The sequence below is a fragment of the Rhinolophus sinicus genome, chromosome 14 (genome assembly GCF_057876585.1).
Source record: "Rhinolophus sinicus isolate RSI-liver-muscle chromosome 14, RSI-T2T, whole genome shotgun sequence".
Classification (NCBI taxonomy): domain Eukaryota; kingdom Metazoa; phylum Chordata; class Mammalia; order Chiroptera; family Rhinolophidae; genus Rhinolophus; species Rhinolophus sinicus.
In genome coordinates this window covers 130,879,285-130,898,463 of record NC_142514.1, presented here as the reverse complement: position 1 = coordinate 130,898,463, position 19,179 = coordinate 130,879,285, and the positions used below count along the sequence as shown (strand labels likewise).

General features: G+C 35.4%; 1 protein-coding gene across 11 annotated transcripts in view; it reads right to left on the bottom strand.

Annotated features, from left to right (window-relative positions):
• The window catches only part of DLG2 (discs large MAGUK scaffold protein 2), a 1,894,072-nt gene that overhangs the window by 1,483,962 nt on the left and 390,931 nt on the right, over positions 1 to 19,179 (bottom strand). For all 11 annotated transcript variants that reach the window (XM_088791538.1, XM_088791536.1, XM_074335659.2 and 8 more), the window contains one exon: positions 12,985 to 13,059. In XM_088791538.1, the coding sequence (XP_088647664.1) occupies positions 12,985 to 13,059 (75 nt within the window). The remainder of the gene's footprint in view (positions 1 to 12,984; positions 13,060 to 19,179) is intronic.

Below are 19,179 nucleotides of genomic sequence, written 5' to 3'. Positions count from 1 at the left end.
TAGGTCTTCCTACAGACCTCAAACTTTCAGAGAGTCAGAAAACTTCCATTCTGTGTATACTTTAGAAAACTGTGTTTGGACAAAGACTTTGGACATTAAGTTTTAGCTCAGAATGCATTTTTGCTTCCAAGTTATAAATAGAGTACAACTTTTTAATAAAAATGCCGACACAGCGTAAAGAACAGTGGTGTATGACCAAACCCAGTGCAGAAATAAACTGATTCTTTCAACAAAATATTAGCATCCTTAGAGAAACGATAGTTACAGAATGTGGTTAAGTTGTGGATATTAAATTTTGCAAAAATTTTACTTCACCAAAATGCAATCTAAAATAGCCATCAAGATCAATTAGCATTTTTTCTAGTACGGTACCTAAGAGATTTCAACAATCTAGACTTGAATGGCTTTGATTTTTTTTTTTTAATAAGGTGTTTGTTCTGAGTTGGTTGACAATATATGGGTCAGTAATTAAAGTATTCAAATGTTTGTATACATTTTCCCTCAACCTGCTCCTTCACCACCCACTCCAATCATGCTCAAGTTTGGGGTTTTGATTAGCTGCATTAGCTGTAACTTTTGTTGCAAAGGCCAGTCCATTAATCCAGGCTTGGAGGGGCTGTTTTTATGAGGCAGTCATGGGACTATGCTGCCTGCTGCCAAAAGGACCTCTTGGAGCAGCAATTAATGTTCCATTTCTGTGTCAGGTGCTGTTAAAAGTATCTCCAGGCCAAAGTTTGTACTAACATTTTGTACAGTTCTGTAGAGGTCTGGAGAAGCTGGAGGCTGCTTCCAGAGGTTTCGCATTGACACCTGCTCTGTATTGGTCATAGGAGGCTGGCTGTTGCTACAGACGTGGCCTCGTGGAATAGCTTCCCCTGTTTACACTACCTGAGCCTAAATCGAACGAGGCAAGTCTGAGCAGGGGCAGAGCACAATCAGATTAGGAAAGAAAATCAGAATAGTAAGCAGGTGCAAGAATGCCTCTGTATCTTTTTTGTATACTTCAGGCATTTAAGTAACATTTCTTTGTTTCTTTTCCTTGGATTTCTTGGTTACTATAAAAATAATTTTCTAATGTAAAAAAACAAAACAATATTTTAAAAGGCCTGTAAACTTTACCACTTAATCATTAGCTATTCATATGTTGCATGGCCTTCCATTTAAATAATAAAATTGTATAATATACACACCCACTGAATATTGTTATAGGAAAAGTTCCTTTAAGAGACAAGTGCACTATGAGATTTTCAAGGTAGGATTATTAGCTTGGAAGAGCTGTCAGTCATGGCTCATATCTGTAGCTGTTCTCTGAACAGCCTCCAACACCCAAATCAAGAGCACTTGACGGTGTCTGTGTTTGTTCCACAGTGAACTAAGAACATCAAATAAAAGGGACTAATATGATAGCTAGCGAGAGGTATTCAGGAGAGTTCATGACATATATTTAACTTCGCTTTGAGAAAAGAAATCGCTCCAGCATAATTGCACTGGACTTGGTCCTCCATAATCACACCAATCATATATGTTTCCAGAGGCTCTTTAACCACTTAGTGCTGGAAACCATTTTCCTAAAATACTTTCCAGGAATTCAAGTAACCAAAACAAATACAGCAATGGCTCTGAATTCAGAAATGACTTTCAAAGATACAGAAATTATAATAGAAATCACTGTCAGAAAAAAAAAATCAAAGCCTTTATGCTTATTAAAACAATATTAACTCATTATACATTTGAACTCCATATCTTTCGATTACGTCTTACACTTTCTGAGGTAAGTTGAAAGTAGGCTAAGATGTCAGAGAGTTCATTGCTAAAGTACCTTTGTGAAGCAAATATAGATCTTAAACTATAACCATCTTCTGAGTTGTCCAGTATTGATAATAATGGTGACATAATAATAAGAAAATTAACATGTTTTGAGCACTTACTATGTACCAAGCACTGATTGAGACATACTGTATATATTGTCTTGAGTTCTGAAAATAATTTATAAGGTACGTATCTATTATTTCACAAATGAGAAAAGTGAGACAAAGAGATGTTGAAATGCTTACTCAAGTTCATATGGCTAGTGAGAGAAAGGAGATCTCAAAAACTTCTGACTCCAAAACTCATGTCCCTTCTACTATGCAACACTCTGTCTTCAAATGATGAGCGAAAAGTTAAGTAGGAAGAACGTTAAGTCTACATTGAAACATCCATATAATACCAATACATACCAATGCCTCACAACGGTTAAAAACCAGTGACAGTACAACACCCAAGGCAAATACCCTTTCAAATATCATTGGGGCTTCCTGTTTTGCTGTCAATTTCTCTCTTGCCCTCAACACCAACTTTATCTCCACCACAAATTCAAAGCACTACCTCAGTTACCCAAGTTGAAGAGGAAAGGAACCCATCACCCTGAAAGCTTGTACGAGTTGAAACATGCCAGCTCTCTGCTTGTCTACCAGAACCATCAAAAACAAAGGTGTTCATAAACACAAATCTATTAGAGAATTAAAGTTTATCTTTTAAAGTATAATATATTTTTTGTACTTTGAACTTCTTTTTTATTTGAGATATTTTTAGTAGTCACAGTTAGAAGTTACAAAAGTGATTCTTCTTCAAAAAATTCTCTGTACATAATTTTAGGGTTTTTTTGTTGACTCATGGCCAACATTTATGAATGTCAGTTAAGATATTAAGTTGTAGGATACCAATTTCCCACCACTGAATTATCTCAAGGGCTTCTTCTTTCTCTTAATGTTTTTTTTTGTTTTTTTTTTTTTCTTTTCTTTTCTTTCTTCACTGTCAGCTGCCACTTCCTATGGAGGCTATTATACCAGGCTTTAGTAATGCCTTCTGTGAAATTTCCATTTATCTGGTTCTTCCAATAGGTTAGGTAATTAGTAACCCTAATTGTTAGAATTGTACCTAAATAGGATCAGAAATATGGTATCATGGGTCTCTTATGTTCAAATACATGTGCCTGAGATATATTAATAACCTCATATACAATGAGATCATAAAATAGGGAGGTACTCTGTAAGTGAGTGGTGACCATGAAATATTGATTTAGTCCACTTCAACACCATTTTTTTTTATTTCTAGATGAGTCTCACTTTATACTACATAATTGCGGTTGCTGAATACTAAGTAAAATGATTTTCAATAAATATTGCTGAAGCTCCTTTAAATCGCTGTCAGAGAGAACAAATACACAATTCTTCCAGGGATTTTTCTGGACTCAGAAATAAAGCCCTTGCATTGGAAAATCCATCAATTCATCAGTACAGCATTTTGTATTCTCAATAATTTATAAATCATTGAATCAACATGTTCTATATTAGTATCCTTCTATAAACTGTGAAAAACCATGCTGTAGCTTGTAGCTCTGTCATGGAACAATCCCTGAGAGAATATTTCATATTCAATTCCTAGAGAAAATGATGAAACCAAGAAGAGGGAAGATAGAACCTAGTAATCCTCTTAAACAAAACCCATTGTTAAAATCTATTTAACTCTGAGTAAAGGACATAACTAAATTTCTAAACAGTTAAGTTTATAACTCTCTCTACATTGTGGTTATACACATGGCCTTCTTTTCCAAATAAATAACATTAGAAATCCTGACAGTGCTGTGAAAGAATACCTTCAAATGGACAGCAGCCAAGATGGCTGTCCGACTATGCAACTATTGCAATGCATAGAATCCAGGTGGCAACTTCTATGACACAAGGCACAGCTACTGAAAAACCCACCTCTTCTGAAATCACTATTTTCCATTATAAACTCAAAAGCATCAATTTGCTCAGGAGAGACAGTAATAATATTAGAAACAGGACCAGATTGGATACCCAAAGGACTCATCTGGCTCCCCTATATGCTGGTTGTCTGATGGAAAAAAAAAAAAAAGTCACTTCTCTAACATTCAGTTTTCTTATCTGTCAAACAGGGTAAGAGCTATCCTTTGGCAAAGTAAGACATGGATTACGAGTAGGTAGATTATGCTTTCAGGAATCCTAGAAAAGTTCTGCTTAGTTTTCGAAGTAGAAGTTCACGTATTCTTTTAGCAGATGAAAAGTTTAGGTTTTAAAAACAAATATCAAAACAAATAAATACATAAACAAACAGACAAAAATCCACCATTCATGATAAAAACACTCAACAAACATAGGAATAGAAGGAAATTCCCTCAATTTGATAAAAGAAATTTATTTTAAAAACAAACAAACAACAACAACAACAAAACACCTCACAGCTATCATATTTAATAATGAGACATGGAATATTTTCCCCTAAAATCAAGAACAAGACCAGAATGTCTGCTCTTGACAATTCTATTCAATATTGTAGTAAATATTCTAGCCAAAGCAATTGGGCAAGAAAAAGAAATAAAAGGCATCCAGATTTGGAAAGGAAGAATTAAAACTCTCTTTTTGCAAATGGAATGAGCTGATTTGTAGAAAATCCTAAGGAATTCACTCAAAAGCTCTAAGAACTCATAGGTTCAGCAAGGTTGCAGGATACAAAGTCAATAAACAAAAATTAGCTCTATTTCCATACACTATCAATGACCAATTAAAAAATGAAACTAAGAAAACAATCCAATTTACAATAGCATCAAAAAATAAAATGCTTGGGAATAAATTTAACAAAAGTAATGCAAAACTTGTACTCTGAAAATAAAATATTGTCAAAAGAAATTAAAGAAGACCTAAATAAATGGAAAGACATTCATGGGATTAGAAGATTTAGCATTGTTAAAATGGCAATATTCTCCAAGTTGATCTACAGATTCAATGCAATCTCTCTCAAAAACCCAGCTGGATTTTGTGTGTGTGTGTGTGTGTGTGTGTGGAAACTGACAATCTAATCCTAAAATTCATTTAAATATGCAAGGGACCCAGAATAGCCAAAACATTCTTCAAAAGGAAAAGAGTTGAGTATTCATGCTTCTTGAACTTACTATAAAGCTACAGTAATCCACACAGTGTGTTACTGGCATAGAATAGTCACAGACATCAATGGAATAGAATTGGAAATCCATAAATAAACTCTTACATTCTTAGATATGATACCAAAAACACAAGAGAAAAAAAATGAATTGGACTTAATCAAAATATAAAATATCTGTGCTTCAAATGACATTATCAAAAATGAAAAAACAATCCACAGAATGGTACAAAATATTTTCAGATCATTTATCTAATAAGAGATTCATATCAAGAAAATATAAAAAACCATATAACTCAAAAATTAAAAGACCTTCTCCCCCCAAATTAAAAATAGGTAAAGGATCTGAATAGACATTTCTCCAAAGACAAATAAATAGACAATAAGTACATGAAAACATGTTCACCATCACTAATCATTAAGGAAATGCAAATAAAAACCACAATGAGATACCATTTCATACCGATGAAGATGACTATAATAAAAAGATAAATAAAAAACAAATGTTGATAACAATGTGGAGAAGTTAAAACCCTCCTACATTGCTGGTGGGAATGCAAAATAGTGCAACTGTTCTACAACAGTCTGGCAGCTCCTCAAAAAGTTAAATGTATGAGTAGTTACCATACAAGCCAGCAATTCCGCTAGTCAGTATATAGCAAAGAGAATGAAAAACGTATGTCCACACAGTAACTTGCACACAGATATTCATAGTAGCATTATTCATATCGAAAAAGGGAAAATGAAAATTTCTATCAACTGATGAATGGATAAACAAAATGTGGTATATCCATACAATAGATTATTATTTGTTAAGAGAAAGTACTGATGAATGGATGCACGCTACAACATGGATCAATCTTGAAAACATTATGCTAAGTGAAAGAAGCCAGTCACAAAAGCCCACGTATTATATGATTCCATTGATAGAAAATGTTTAGAATAAGCAAATCCCTAACAATGGAAAGTAAATTAATGACTTAGGGGCTGGAGGGAAGGGGAATGGGGAGTGACTCCTAATGGGCATGGTTTGTTTTTGTTTTATAAGGTCATGAAATTGTTCTAAAATTGATAGTAGTGATAGTGGCACAGTTCTGGAAATATAATAAAAAATCATTGAATTGTGTACTTTAAATGGGTGAATTGTATAGTGTGTGAATTATATCCCAGTAAAGGTATGGAAAAAATAATAAAGAACACTGATGGAAAACAACAACCAAAAAACAAAAAACAAAAAACATCCCAACTACTCATAGAGAGAATCACAAAGATTTACATTAATTCTGTGTTCTATCAGATCTTTGGCTGCACAGCAGAAAAAAATAAAAAATAAAAATAAAAGGAAGAGGTAGGTGAATTCTGAGGCCCAAAACATCGAGCTAGGTAAAGAGAGAATTCTAGGGAAATATTAAAAGGTATAGTACAAGGAAGCTGGGGACACTGAACATGAACTTTACTGACTTCACTTTTACTGTGAGCCTGTCTTTTGCTCCCAGGTGCCAGGTGGTTACCTACCATTTCTCCATTTAGCTTTCCAGATCTTGCCAGCAGCCTCAGATCTGGCAACCTTCACCTCTTTGCCCAAGGCATGCTGGGTACTGCTCTCTACTCTGTGCAGTTTTTATGTGTGCTCGCTAGGAATGTCCCTTCATGTCTTACATAAACCAATTACCGCCTTCCCCAATAAATACTGCAGGTTCCCTTTCTGGGCATGTTTCAAAGACCAGTGGAACAATATTATTTGACAAGAGTACCGCAGTTCCCGGCAGACTCTTTCAAACCTAGAGAGGAAACTGGTATAAGTTCACAGTACCTAAGAGCCAGAAGAGAGGAAAAACAGGAATGTGTCCATTTTCTCGATCTAATCTTTCTCAGACTTTCCTTGATTTAAGGCCCTGGACTACGGGAAAATTGGAATCTGAGCCATTCCAATGCCTACATTTCTTAAAGTGCTTTGTGATTTTTCTGAGATGTAATTTCCCTTATGGATTCTTTTCTAACCCATTCTTTGCCACCACCCAGATGGCCGGATGCACTCTAATCCAAGGGCAGACCAAGTGAAGGCCCCGTACTCTGCAATTTTCCACAATTTCCCTGAAACTGTCATCATCTGATAATGTCCTGACTTTTCATTCTATAATGGGACTGCTGATGGTATGAAAATATTGCCCTAAAAAATAAAAATTGCACCCAGTCTTTAAAAAGATAATACCCATCAAAGCCACCCTGGGTGTAATTAATTTCCCAGCAGCAGAGTTCGCCCAGTGGGTGTTATGTTCACAGGAAGGTAGGAAACACCCAAAAAGCAGACAAGACACATTACTTATTTTATGACTGGGTTAGATGTTTCTGGTGCCATGGTCTTGGTATTTATGTGGGCTATATACAAAATGAGGTCACAGAATGAAATGTAGAGGGAAGAAAAGTGGGGGAGGAGCTACCAAAAAAGGAGGAAATACAAAAAACAAAAAAACCTTAGGACTATTATATTAATAGAATAGCTTATGTACATTGTATTAACTGGTTTCAATTACAGTAAATGGCCCCGATTGTGGGTAATGTGAGGAGGTCTGGGAGAACATGCTGAAGCAATTAACACTTTAAAAATACATCTCTCCTGGTTTCTTTAAGGAACGTCTGTTTTTATTGATTTCCCATAAAAAAGAAAAATTACTTTCATAATCTAGAGAGACACAGTGGGAAATATTAAAATGTTTTTTGAATTAAAAGGTGCACCCACGCCCATTCCTTGAAAATGGCCTTATGTTACACAGAATACAAATATCTTGTTAATATGACGTCCTTATATCACCTTCAGTTCCTTCCTGCCTGACAGAGAACAAAATCTTTCCTTTCAAGAGTTTCAGTAACTCTGCTTTCGAAGTCTTAAAGAGTTGTATATTAACTCTTAGAACCCTTCCCTATCCTCGCCCGAATCCCTTTCTAAAGAAAAGGCTCTACTAAATAAATTGCCCTAAATTAATGACAAGTTATTGCATTTGTTTATGCCGTCACTCACCAATTCATCCTGCCTTATCCACTTCCTTCTGGAATGGCCTATCTTTTTTCTTTATTTCCTCTAACTTTTATCAGGCAATTACTATGTCCAGGTACTATGTTAACACTTGCTATGAATTATCTCACGTAAATTTCAAAAAGAAAAAAAAAATCCTGTTGCATGCATAAACTCAGAGACATTAAGTAAACTGTGCAAGTTCATACAGCTAGAAAGTGACAGAGCTCATATGTTAACACAAATCTTATTCAATCTAAAGCTTATATAATTATTACCAGATATTGCATCTTTAGTCTTCCAAAATCCATCTTAAGACAACTCTACATTCTGAATATGTATAGGTGTTTGTACAAACCACTATTACTGCATAGATTACCCAGTATAATGATTATTTACATGTATTATTTCCTACTATACTTTGAGCAATCCAAGTATCACTTACAACGTATAAAATGTGCTCAGTAAATGTTTTTTGAATGAGTAAATGAGAATTGATGCATTCAGAGTACAGTGTTCTATTTTGCAAATGCTTACATGGTTTTTAAAAATATTTCACATATATATTTATGGGTGACTATTCTGTAGCAACAGAGATATACATACAAAAATATCCATGACAAATTTCTTAAGAGCAGGAACTTTATTTTCAACTTAGCTTCTAGAAACTCTTCTCATAGCATGATTTTTTAAAAATTTTCTAGCAACTAAGGGGTGTGCAAACATGCTGGGAAACGAAGCAATTTATTCTAGACAAATTATATGTATATATCAAATTATATTTATATATCATATATCTAATCAATAAAATCACACATTGCAGCCATTGCTAACTACTGCCCAGTAACTAAAGATTGTGTTTGGGGACATTCCTCAAAATGATCAAATCCATGCATAGGCCGTAGCCATACTGAGTGGTCCAGAGACGTCCTAAAATGCAACAGCCACCCAAACCTCCTTCAGTTTGTCAAGTCTAAGTGTTGTTTGTTTTTGTTTTATTTCCAAGTGCCAAGAACTACTTCTTAGCCCAATTAACTCTGGATTCAGAGCACTGCCTGTCTTCACTTGAGTCCCAGAACCTGCGGGTCTCTTCTCATTTGTTTACAAGTGACAAGGGCTCGGGTAACCACTGTGTTCATATTCATGATCGTACAAACCAATGATGCATACAACCCTATTAAATTTAAAGTGTAGAGGGGAGGGATGGTATCATTCTAATGCTTAATGTAGCCATACAAGGAGAGATCAATAAACAATAAAACTGTCCCACTTCTCACGAGGGAAAGTATTTCATATATAGCTATTCAGAAAGCATAACTATGCCTATGTTTCTGTATAATTACTAGGGGTAAAATTTCTATTTAGTTTGAACCTCAATCTGTATATTATAGTTCTGGCTAAAAGGAAAAGTCTTTTAAAAATATCTCTTGGTCCCATTAGTATAGATCCATGGAGTGTTAAAAAAAAAAAAAGCATCCGAGAGGACACTGAGCAAATAGTAATAGAAGCCATTTTCAAAGCAATATGTAACTGGTGACAGGCACTGGCAATGCGATTTGGAGAGAGAAGCCTTCTCAGGAAAACCAATGATAAAATCTCTGCACTTACAATAAACCTGGGGCAAATGCACGCACAAAGACCAAGACTTTTTTGAAAAAGTATAAAGCCCAATTATAAGGATACAATTATTCCAGAACATAACACCAAGGAACAAGAATAGGGCACTGGGGAGAAGAAGTTAGGAAAGAATCAACTGATCTTGAAAAATGAGCAAAGGTAACAAAGACTATTCATTTATTATGAATGTAAGTATGTATTAATTTATTTATAACCTAAAAAATTTGAGACAGACAAGATATTCTCTTAAACACATGAGGCTAAGATAGTCTCTACTGGGTGAAAAATAAGAAAATGGAAATGAATACTAGAACAACTTTATATATCTTATGTTGCTTTTTATTACATAAATATGCTTAGGCTAACTATGCATATTTTTCTTATTCTTTTTTTTTTTTTAGGTGTCTTTTTCCAGGACCCATCAGCTCCAAGTCAAGTAGTTGTTTCAATCTAGTTGTGGAGAGTGCAGCTCACAGTGGCCCATGTGGGGATCAAACCAGCAACCTTGGTGTTAAGAGCACCACGCTCTAACCAACTGTGCTAACCAGCCAGCCCCATATTTTCATTCTATAATGTGGATGAACTCATTATCAAATTATTATTTGCTTTTTGTTTTTTTATGTAGCTAAGCATTGTATGTACTCAATATTTGGAATAAATACACTATTATAAATTATAATATCAAAATCCCAGTGTTCCAGATGCTTTTTTCTGTGTGAGACAAGTAGTATTAATTACAGTAGCTCTAGTGGGTGCTTCATAAATGTTGCTGACTAGGAATATTAGTTAAGAGGTTTTTCTTCTCTGTTTGGTTGCAAATAAATCAAAGAATATTTAACTCCCTCAAACAAACAAAATTTTAAAAATCTGGGTAACTTGAGAAAAAGTAATATTGATTATCAGCAGGTTACTGTGACCATTTGAAAAAAAAACACAGAGAGATTTGAATAAGCAAAAGCTCAGAAGGGTAGATATAGGGCAGCCCCAGGGATCTCAGCAACTGAGGTTCACAGGATTATTTCCAATAATTCAATACTGATGACTACAGTTGGTCTCTCTCTAGTACAAATTTCCCAAGAGAAAGGATCCAACTTGCCAGCTGGTACCAGATTATCTACCCCTGGATCAATCAGTCATGGTCAGAGGCAGACTCACATAACCTCCGCACGGCCCCTGGAAGCCTACCTGGGGGTTTCTGAGAGCCTATCTCAGAGTTACGCACAGAGAAAGCAGAATCATGGGTTGGGCAACTCCAGAAAGTGTCTGTCCCACTGGGAGATGTAATTAAATTCTTTTAAGTAAATGGCAAAGGAAATCCATGAAACCAGCAGCTCCCAATTCTATGGCAGGAGCAAGAAGAAACATCTCCCTTTCTGATGCTCTCACCAGACCACACAATTGAGAATTGGACTTTATTACTGGCATTTCTGACTTGTGATCTTCAGGAAAGGTCTTAGATGTAGTCATCTATCGATTCCTTAATGTTCCACGACAGGAAGACCTAGTCTGGGATTTTCCCATCCTAAGGGGTCCATCTCCAAAGAAATAAGAATTCCTTTCACTAATTCAAAAGACAAAATTCTAACAATGAGATTTACTTGCAATAAGACTGGATAATAACTGAAAAGTCCAATTTCTTTTATTTGGGGCCAAAATTAGTGCAGCAGAGGATCAGCTACTAAGATATTTGCATTGGTGTTATACATGGACGTGTTTGATAAAATGGGAACAGTATCTTATTTATCTGTGTATATTGAGCAGTTGGCATAGTACCTGACACAGCTGAAATGAATTATTAAATTTTGTCTAGTTTGAAAACAAAATTCCTCAAAACACATATTCAGTGGTACTCTGTCAAGAACAACGTATAAAGGGACGCTTGAAATTGAAAAATGGAAACCATTCACCTAAAAAGATAAAATAGTATAATCATTCCTCTTCATCAAGAAATGAGAGTTGTAATTTACTAAAACTTACTAAAAAGGAAATCAACAGATTGAAGAGTCTTTCACTGAATCTGCACTCACAAAGCTCCTACCAGGTACCAGGGACATGTAGGTATACGAGGACCCTGAAGAGCACGTGGTTTCTTGGGATAAACAGACATATAAATCAGCAGTTATGAGATAATATCAGGGACACAATAAACTGAATGATTGATGAAGAAATAGAATTGTTAAAGCTCATACTTTCTCTGGCATCAGCAGAGTTCCAAAGCATGCAGTCCCCTAGGACCATCTGTTCACAAAAGGGTGACATTTTTACTCTCCAAGTCTCTGGCAAGTCTGGGCAGCCTGCTCACTGTAGGAATACCTGAAATTCAACCTCATCGTCTCTCCTTCAGTAAAGGTGATCCCTCCTTCTCTCCCTTCCATAGGCAAACAAAACACAAGGAAAGAGGTTTCATTCCTTTACACAATATGAGTGAAAGGTAGGCTCCCCCAGGCCTATCGCCCTGTGACAGTCATACGTTATACTATGATAGCCCACCTGAACCTTTCAGCAGCTTGTCCCTCAAAAACAGACGAGGACATTTAAGAAGCTCCTCATATCACTTTACATTGTCTGCAAGGTGGGCCTAATGAGGGGCATGCCCCCAAAGTAACTTTTGAACTTCTTGCCCCCATCACACAAAAATTATTTCATGACAGCAAACTGTCAGTTATACTTTACACAGTTCCCAGAGGAACCATTGTCATTTCTATCAGGAAATGTATGTACAAGGGCGTATCATACAAATCAGCCACTTTCTTCACTTACTTACAAGCATAGTGAAGTAGAATGAGTTCATGAAAGGAGATTTAGCGTGTCTGGGATCTATTTCCAGCTTTATAATTGATTCACTATTCTTACTTCCTTTGCATTTAAGTCTCCCATTTGTAACACAGAAATAATGATATAATACCTGATTGTTTCTAAGGCACTTGAAAATCCTTTGATGGAAGATTTCATACAAATGCAGAGACTGTTATATTATATACCAGGAAGATTTGAAAATTGTAAATCTGTGTATTCATCACCATTAAACAGTCAACATAGTAATGACAGATGAGAAAGCATCCTTCCCTAAGGTCTCTAAAATCAAGTATTACTGAATATGTAAGTATTGAGAAAAATATATGTACACATATATTCATTTCAATGACTGTCCAAATTTAAATCATTGATAATCCATTAAGATAAATCCTTCGCACGTTATCCCGACACCAAAAAAAATGCATGGAATCCCTAATCACAGGTATTCGTATAAAGCAGAGCTTTCCGAAAAGACATTCTTTCTCCTTTCAAAAGGTTTGCTGTGCTCTAGAATTTCAGAGCGCATTCTAGCCCATTCCCCTAAGGTTGTTCCAAAATATAAAAATAATTTTTCTTCAATCTGGCCAATCTTGGAACAATCAAATAACCAAACTTACAGTACAGTGGTGGACTGGCATCCAAGCAGGAGCTTCCACTGAACAATTCTGGGCTGGGCATTTGCCTTGGTTTTGCTGCAAATAAAAAAATATATATTGTTATGTTCTAGACATTATATGCTGCAATATATGTAGTAGCTAATATGCTTATCATCAATATGTTTATTACCCTATTTACAAGTATAGGAGAGGATTTTGAGAATGATATTTTGGTGCAGTGCTGCAGAAAACTACATACATCATTTCTACTCCTATCAAGGCATAAGACATTATCCTTTGCCTTTTGTATCACTCTAAGGACTAATTTGGCACCAGGCTTCTTCAGCAGCTGCCTTTTCAAGCCCCAACAAGAACCAGCTGAGAACCCTCCTAACCCAGAAGCAGAACTAGTCTCCTCTCCTCCAGGCTCCCAGACAGCACTTATACATGCTCTACCCTTGAGAGATCACTCGAGTCAAGGTATAGAAAGACTGGTTTATTTTTCTCCCCTTCCAGATTGTGAGATAGTGATGATGATTCTCTCTAGGGCATTTCGAAAAACCCCAGAATATAGAATTGTGCAGGACAGAGATTAGAAACTGAGGTGCAAAGAAATGAAACAAGGAGCACAGAGATTTGACATTCTAAACCATTTGCCAGGCACTTCTTTTTACATAAGGATTTTTGTCTCTAGCTAACCTATTCTTTTGTTATAACTTGTATAAATTCATTTTTAATTGGCTTTTTAAAAAGAATGAAGTGCTTCCTTTTAACCAACAATACTGCTCTCTCCCTGTAATAACAAGAACTCATTAGTGCTAAAAGGGGAGGAAGTGATTCTAATAAACCATCTTTTATCTTTATTTAATTGTATACTCAATTATAATATAGACACACTAATATTAATAATCATAAAAACCACAGCTGTGATTTATTCAGCTACTAAATATGCTAGAAATTGTTCTGGACCCATTATAGTATCACCAGTTGTCATCACAAATATCATTATAAGTATTATTATGCCCATTCTACAGGAGAGAAAACTGAGACTCAGATTGGGTAAGCACTTGAAAGTTGCCCTACAAGAAAGCAGCATAGCTGGGGGTGCAGTGAGAATCTGGCTGACCCTGTTGCCTACACATGCTCCTTCTATGCGAAGCCTCCTCTGGTATTTTTCATTTTCTGTTTAATTGGACTTAAGACATGTCATCAACTAATATGATTTCATCATATCAATGATCCTAACATTTCTGACTTAACTGGAATAAAATATTGAATTCAACGCTTGTGCTAAGAATGCTTTCTGGTAATTTGCAAGCTTTTCGAGCCACCTTTCTTTAGGTGATCTATTATTAAGGCATCACTAAACTCTCAAGTGCTGTTTGAGCAGTCATTGATAAAGTTACTATAAAAATACACTTATGTCATCAGTCTCCGTGCTCAGTTTTCTTGTTTAAATTAAAATATGACATACAGTACCAACAGGGTACATAAGGTACATGGGGCTGGTGTCAGATGACCACAATTTTAAGCTAAGCTCAACCATACGCTTGCTGTCGTGAAATACTCTTGGTCTTGGTAATCACATCTGTAAAATAGTATAGGTTGCGTAATTCACAGGAATGTTATTAGGTGATAGATACCAATTCACCACCGATCACCATCACAATTTGTAAGGAATCTACCAGTGAGACCACACAAAATAACAGGACGATTTTAGTTTCCTTTTCTGATAGCCTAAGCTCAATCAATAAATATTTATCTACTTGTAAAGTTAAGCTTTTTGAATTTGATAGTATCATTAAAATGCTAGTTATTATTGTGTGTAATTATGAGAATTCATACCAAATGATGTTAACAGTAAGACATATCTCCTTTGTAATAATTCATAATTGTTATTATTAGAAGTAGTAGTAATAACTTATTTTATACCTACATAGTGGATATCTTTATGGAGCACATAGTAAAGAGGCAAAATTCGATAAATAAGTGAGTCGTGTTTGGGTGGAGGACTATAAGTGCTCATAAAATGTGATGAGGCCATAAGCAAGGAGAGTTTGAACTTCTGTGAATGCATCGCATGGAGTAAAGAAGGATCGACGTCTGTGTGAGTCTGTCTCTTTCTCAATTATTACCTGAGTTTTGGATACTAAAGCCTTCCCAATAGTGTTTTAATCAAGCAGGTTAGTGCTGTGATTACACAAGGGCAGACACATAAAAATGCCTATTGAAGACAGATGCCATGTGAACATAAATTCTTTTTTAATCCGTAGTGTGCGACTAGAAAAAGAATAGCATGGGAAGAGAAGTTAGGATCTTGAATTTCAGTAGTGCTCCCATTAATCAATTGGTGTACTTAGAATGCCTCCAAATCATCGCCTTCATAGATTTATAGATTAGATATATAATGTACAGATTAGATATAATGTGTGTATATTATATAGACATATAATATATGTATATATATATATGTATACATACATACATTTTGTGTACACATGTGTGTATAAATAATTATATTTGGGCAAATAAAGGTTTTCAGCTAATTAGTTTCCTTATTTGACATAAAGATATGTAATTTCAGAGTAAGTTGTTAAAGTGAAGGACGAAATCAAATTTTTCCAGGTACAAAAGTACAATATGGTAGAAACATATGCACAAGGTGATACAGTGGATGTTTTAAGACATCAATATATAATAAAAACTGAGATAACAAAGGAGGTACTATAATTTTCAAAGGAAATTGTCAAGAACCAATTTCAGGTCTCTGAACCCTTATTTAGAACGAGGGTATACAAGGGTTGGGTGGTTGAGATTTATAAAGGGAAGGTATTTCTTTGGGGAAGGGAGGAGAATGGTCTCACTTTTCACCTAAGATTAGTGAAAGAGGCTTTGATAGGCATACACCTAAAGCTTGATATAACCATCTTGGATTTCCGAGGCCAGTAGCCTGGGATCTGACTCCACCCTGAAAAGCTTAGTGAGTGAGACAACTTGACATGTTGGTTATTGCCTCAGGAGAGGTGGCTTCATCTGGGCCAGCCTGCCCTTTCAGAGATTGTGAAGGCCAAAGAGCCATCGTGGATACATTATGATGCCGGCCAAGACAGCCCTGTGTGTGGAATGGACTGCTGTGAAACCTGCAGGCATCATCCACATTAGAGGAGATTTCCTCAGAGAAGCCCAGAAAGGGAAACTCCCTAACTCCCACAAACTCCCAGTATCGTTGGGGGAAAATCTGGAGTCAGACTGCCTGGGTTAAAATCCCATGTCCACCATTTACTAGCTAGGTGACCCTGAGTAAATTTTTTAACCTTTCTTTGCTTGAGTTATGAAGAATAAAGAAATTAATACAAATAAAGCACTTAGAACTATGTCTATACGTAATCAGCACTGTGTGTCAGTTATTTTCTTTGTGTTTGTTATTATTATCATTATTATATACCAGGCTCAGAGACCAAAATGTATAACAATCCCAGTCTAATAAGAACTTTCTGCTCTTCATCTTTTACTCCAGTCTCATGCTCCAAAAACCAACTAGCAAATGGGAAAGAAGAAAAGAGAAGCCTACAGCATCCTCGTCCCTCGAAGCAGATGTCCTAGTATGAGTATGGAGATCATATAGCTGGGAAGAGAGAGTCTTTAATTTGGAAAAGTGTTCAGAGTTTTAATTAATATTGGTACTGGACAATTTTAATTACTGAATTGAGACTGTATTTATGATTTTAAGTGATGATTTAAGGACTTTTAATTCCTTGCAAATGATGGAAACTCATTAAAAGTCATGGGACTGCCTGAGTTTTTATCTAGAGAGCAGGGTAGAGATTACTACCTTAAGAAGCTTAAGCAAACAATGGGGAGCCCCAAATAAAGTGGCCTCTAGTATTACATCCCATGAGTCTTGCTTATGCAACGTATCAATTACAGATGCAAAATATATTTATAGTTAGTGTTAACCTTTTTCATTCAATTTTGGAAACAATTCCCCATACTTCCTCAATATACAGCTTCATCCCGTCCTCGGCTTATCTTTCTATTCACTTCTTTTTATTTTCCCGAGTTTCAAAGATGTTTAAAATGAGTTGGCCTAATTGGTTTCTAAGGAAATCCTTACTGAGACTGAAGCCATCCAAGGGAGGGATGCAATCGCCTCCTCTGTAAGTAATGAAAATGTTGCTGACCCATTCTCCCTCCACAGGATGCTGAGAATGAGAGTTTTTAAGTGGGGTGTGATGGTGCTAAATCATGCTCATGCTTTCAGCATCTCTTGTGACTCCAGTCAGGCATTGGCCCTGGTTAGCAGAGGTGCAATCTATCGCTAACCATTGCATCAGAGAATCAAACACTGTTATGTCAAAGTAATATTCTGACTTTCTGGTGACCTGGATTAATTAACTATGATGAATGGCACAGGCTCTGAATTCTCAGGTTGGCGATATTTAAAGATTTATTATACATGAGAGCCACTGTTGTAACTTGACATATCATGGCATCAATGGAGAGAGGGCTCCGGGACTTGGATTCAGAAAGCATTTCCTAGATGTATAATGAAATGATATTTATTGAGCATCTAGTAGATGCCAGACACTGGGCATGTGTGGTTAGTTCAGTCTATCATTACATTAGCCCTGAAAGATGGGAGAGGAGAATATTTAATATCATGAGGAAACCAGGGAACACGGATTAGAATGCCAGAATTTTCACTTTCTAGATCTATGGCGTTAGATAAGTTTCTTCGTCTCTGAAAGATTTGGTTTTCTCATCTACAAAATGGAGAAAATAATATCCATTTTGAAGGATTACTATAAGGATTATATAAGATAATATTATACATGTAATATTTCAGCACAGGGTCCAGTACATACTCTAATAGTAATAAAATAAATATATTTATGTTATATAAATACTAATATTTATCTTATTAATCAAAGATTTTTTTTTCTCCTATGCCAGCTACTCCTTCAAGCTTGTTTGCTCAACTCTGAGTATAAAATAATGTTTACCTCACAAGAGCACCATGAAAATTAAATGAGAAAAAGTACAAGAAAGTGCTTAGCAAACATCAGGAATTTTACATCTAAGTTGGAAAGAACATCTGGAATACTGCAGCAGTTTTAAAATGACAAAATGTGGGAGCCAGGTTGACTCTGCAGTCTGGGATCACAGACTTGACATCACTAGTCTGTAAATATTTCTAAGAAATATATTATGGTATTTTAGCATTTTGTACAAGCATGTCCCAATATTCCCTGAAGCTCAAAAAATCTCCACAGTTAAATTATTTCTATGCAGAGTTAGATACAATAGAGTACTTTAAGCCTCTAAATACAAGATTAAAAAACAGAATCTTGTAAAACACTTTAAATGTCATTAATATTTGCATGCTGTCACTGTATCCTACTGACATAACAAGGTGAGACAAGAGGAATGGACTACAATTATACTTTTCTCCTTGCAAAAAAAAAACTTTAGACATTATCTACTACTGCTGTCAGTGAGTATTCACTGGTAGATCTTATCTATTATATAATAAACTACAAACTCTTATGGAAACAAAGACTGTGATTTCTAAAATAAGCTACATTTTTCTTTCTGACACATTTTTAAATTCATCTGTAAAAGAAAAAAAACTCTCTTAAATTAATAGCTTATGGAAAATATCTAAAATTTCAGGTCCTCAGAATAAGGTCCATCCTTTGAAGAAAAAAAAATGCCATTTAGAAACAAGATCAAAGCCATTCATTTCTATTCTCACTGCTACCAGAGACAAAGAAAGAAAAAAACCAATGAAGAGTTTTAGCCGACTTAATTCTTCCTGAAATTTATAATTAACTACATGGCAAAAGGGACAATTATCATATTTCCAAAGCATAAAGGATTTAAAAAGTTGAGCTTTTGATAAGACATAATTACAACCTATTAAATATGCAATTCATATCAATTTGTTCTTATAATCTTCTTGAGCTTCAAAAATGCATATACATTGGACAGTGTTTTCTGAAAGCTATACATGGAATTCCATCCATTTAAATGTACATATTTCTCTCTTCCCAGAGATTTTTCTCAGATCCTTAAAATTCTGGTAAATCCTAATAAAAAGAAAGAGGGGTCGATTGATATTTTTGTATACGCCTTGTCTTCCTGACACCTACGAATGGATGTTTTTGAACAAATATTAATCAATGGAAGAATGTGCAGGCTTTTGTAGATCAGGTA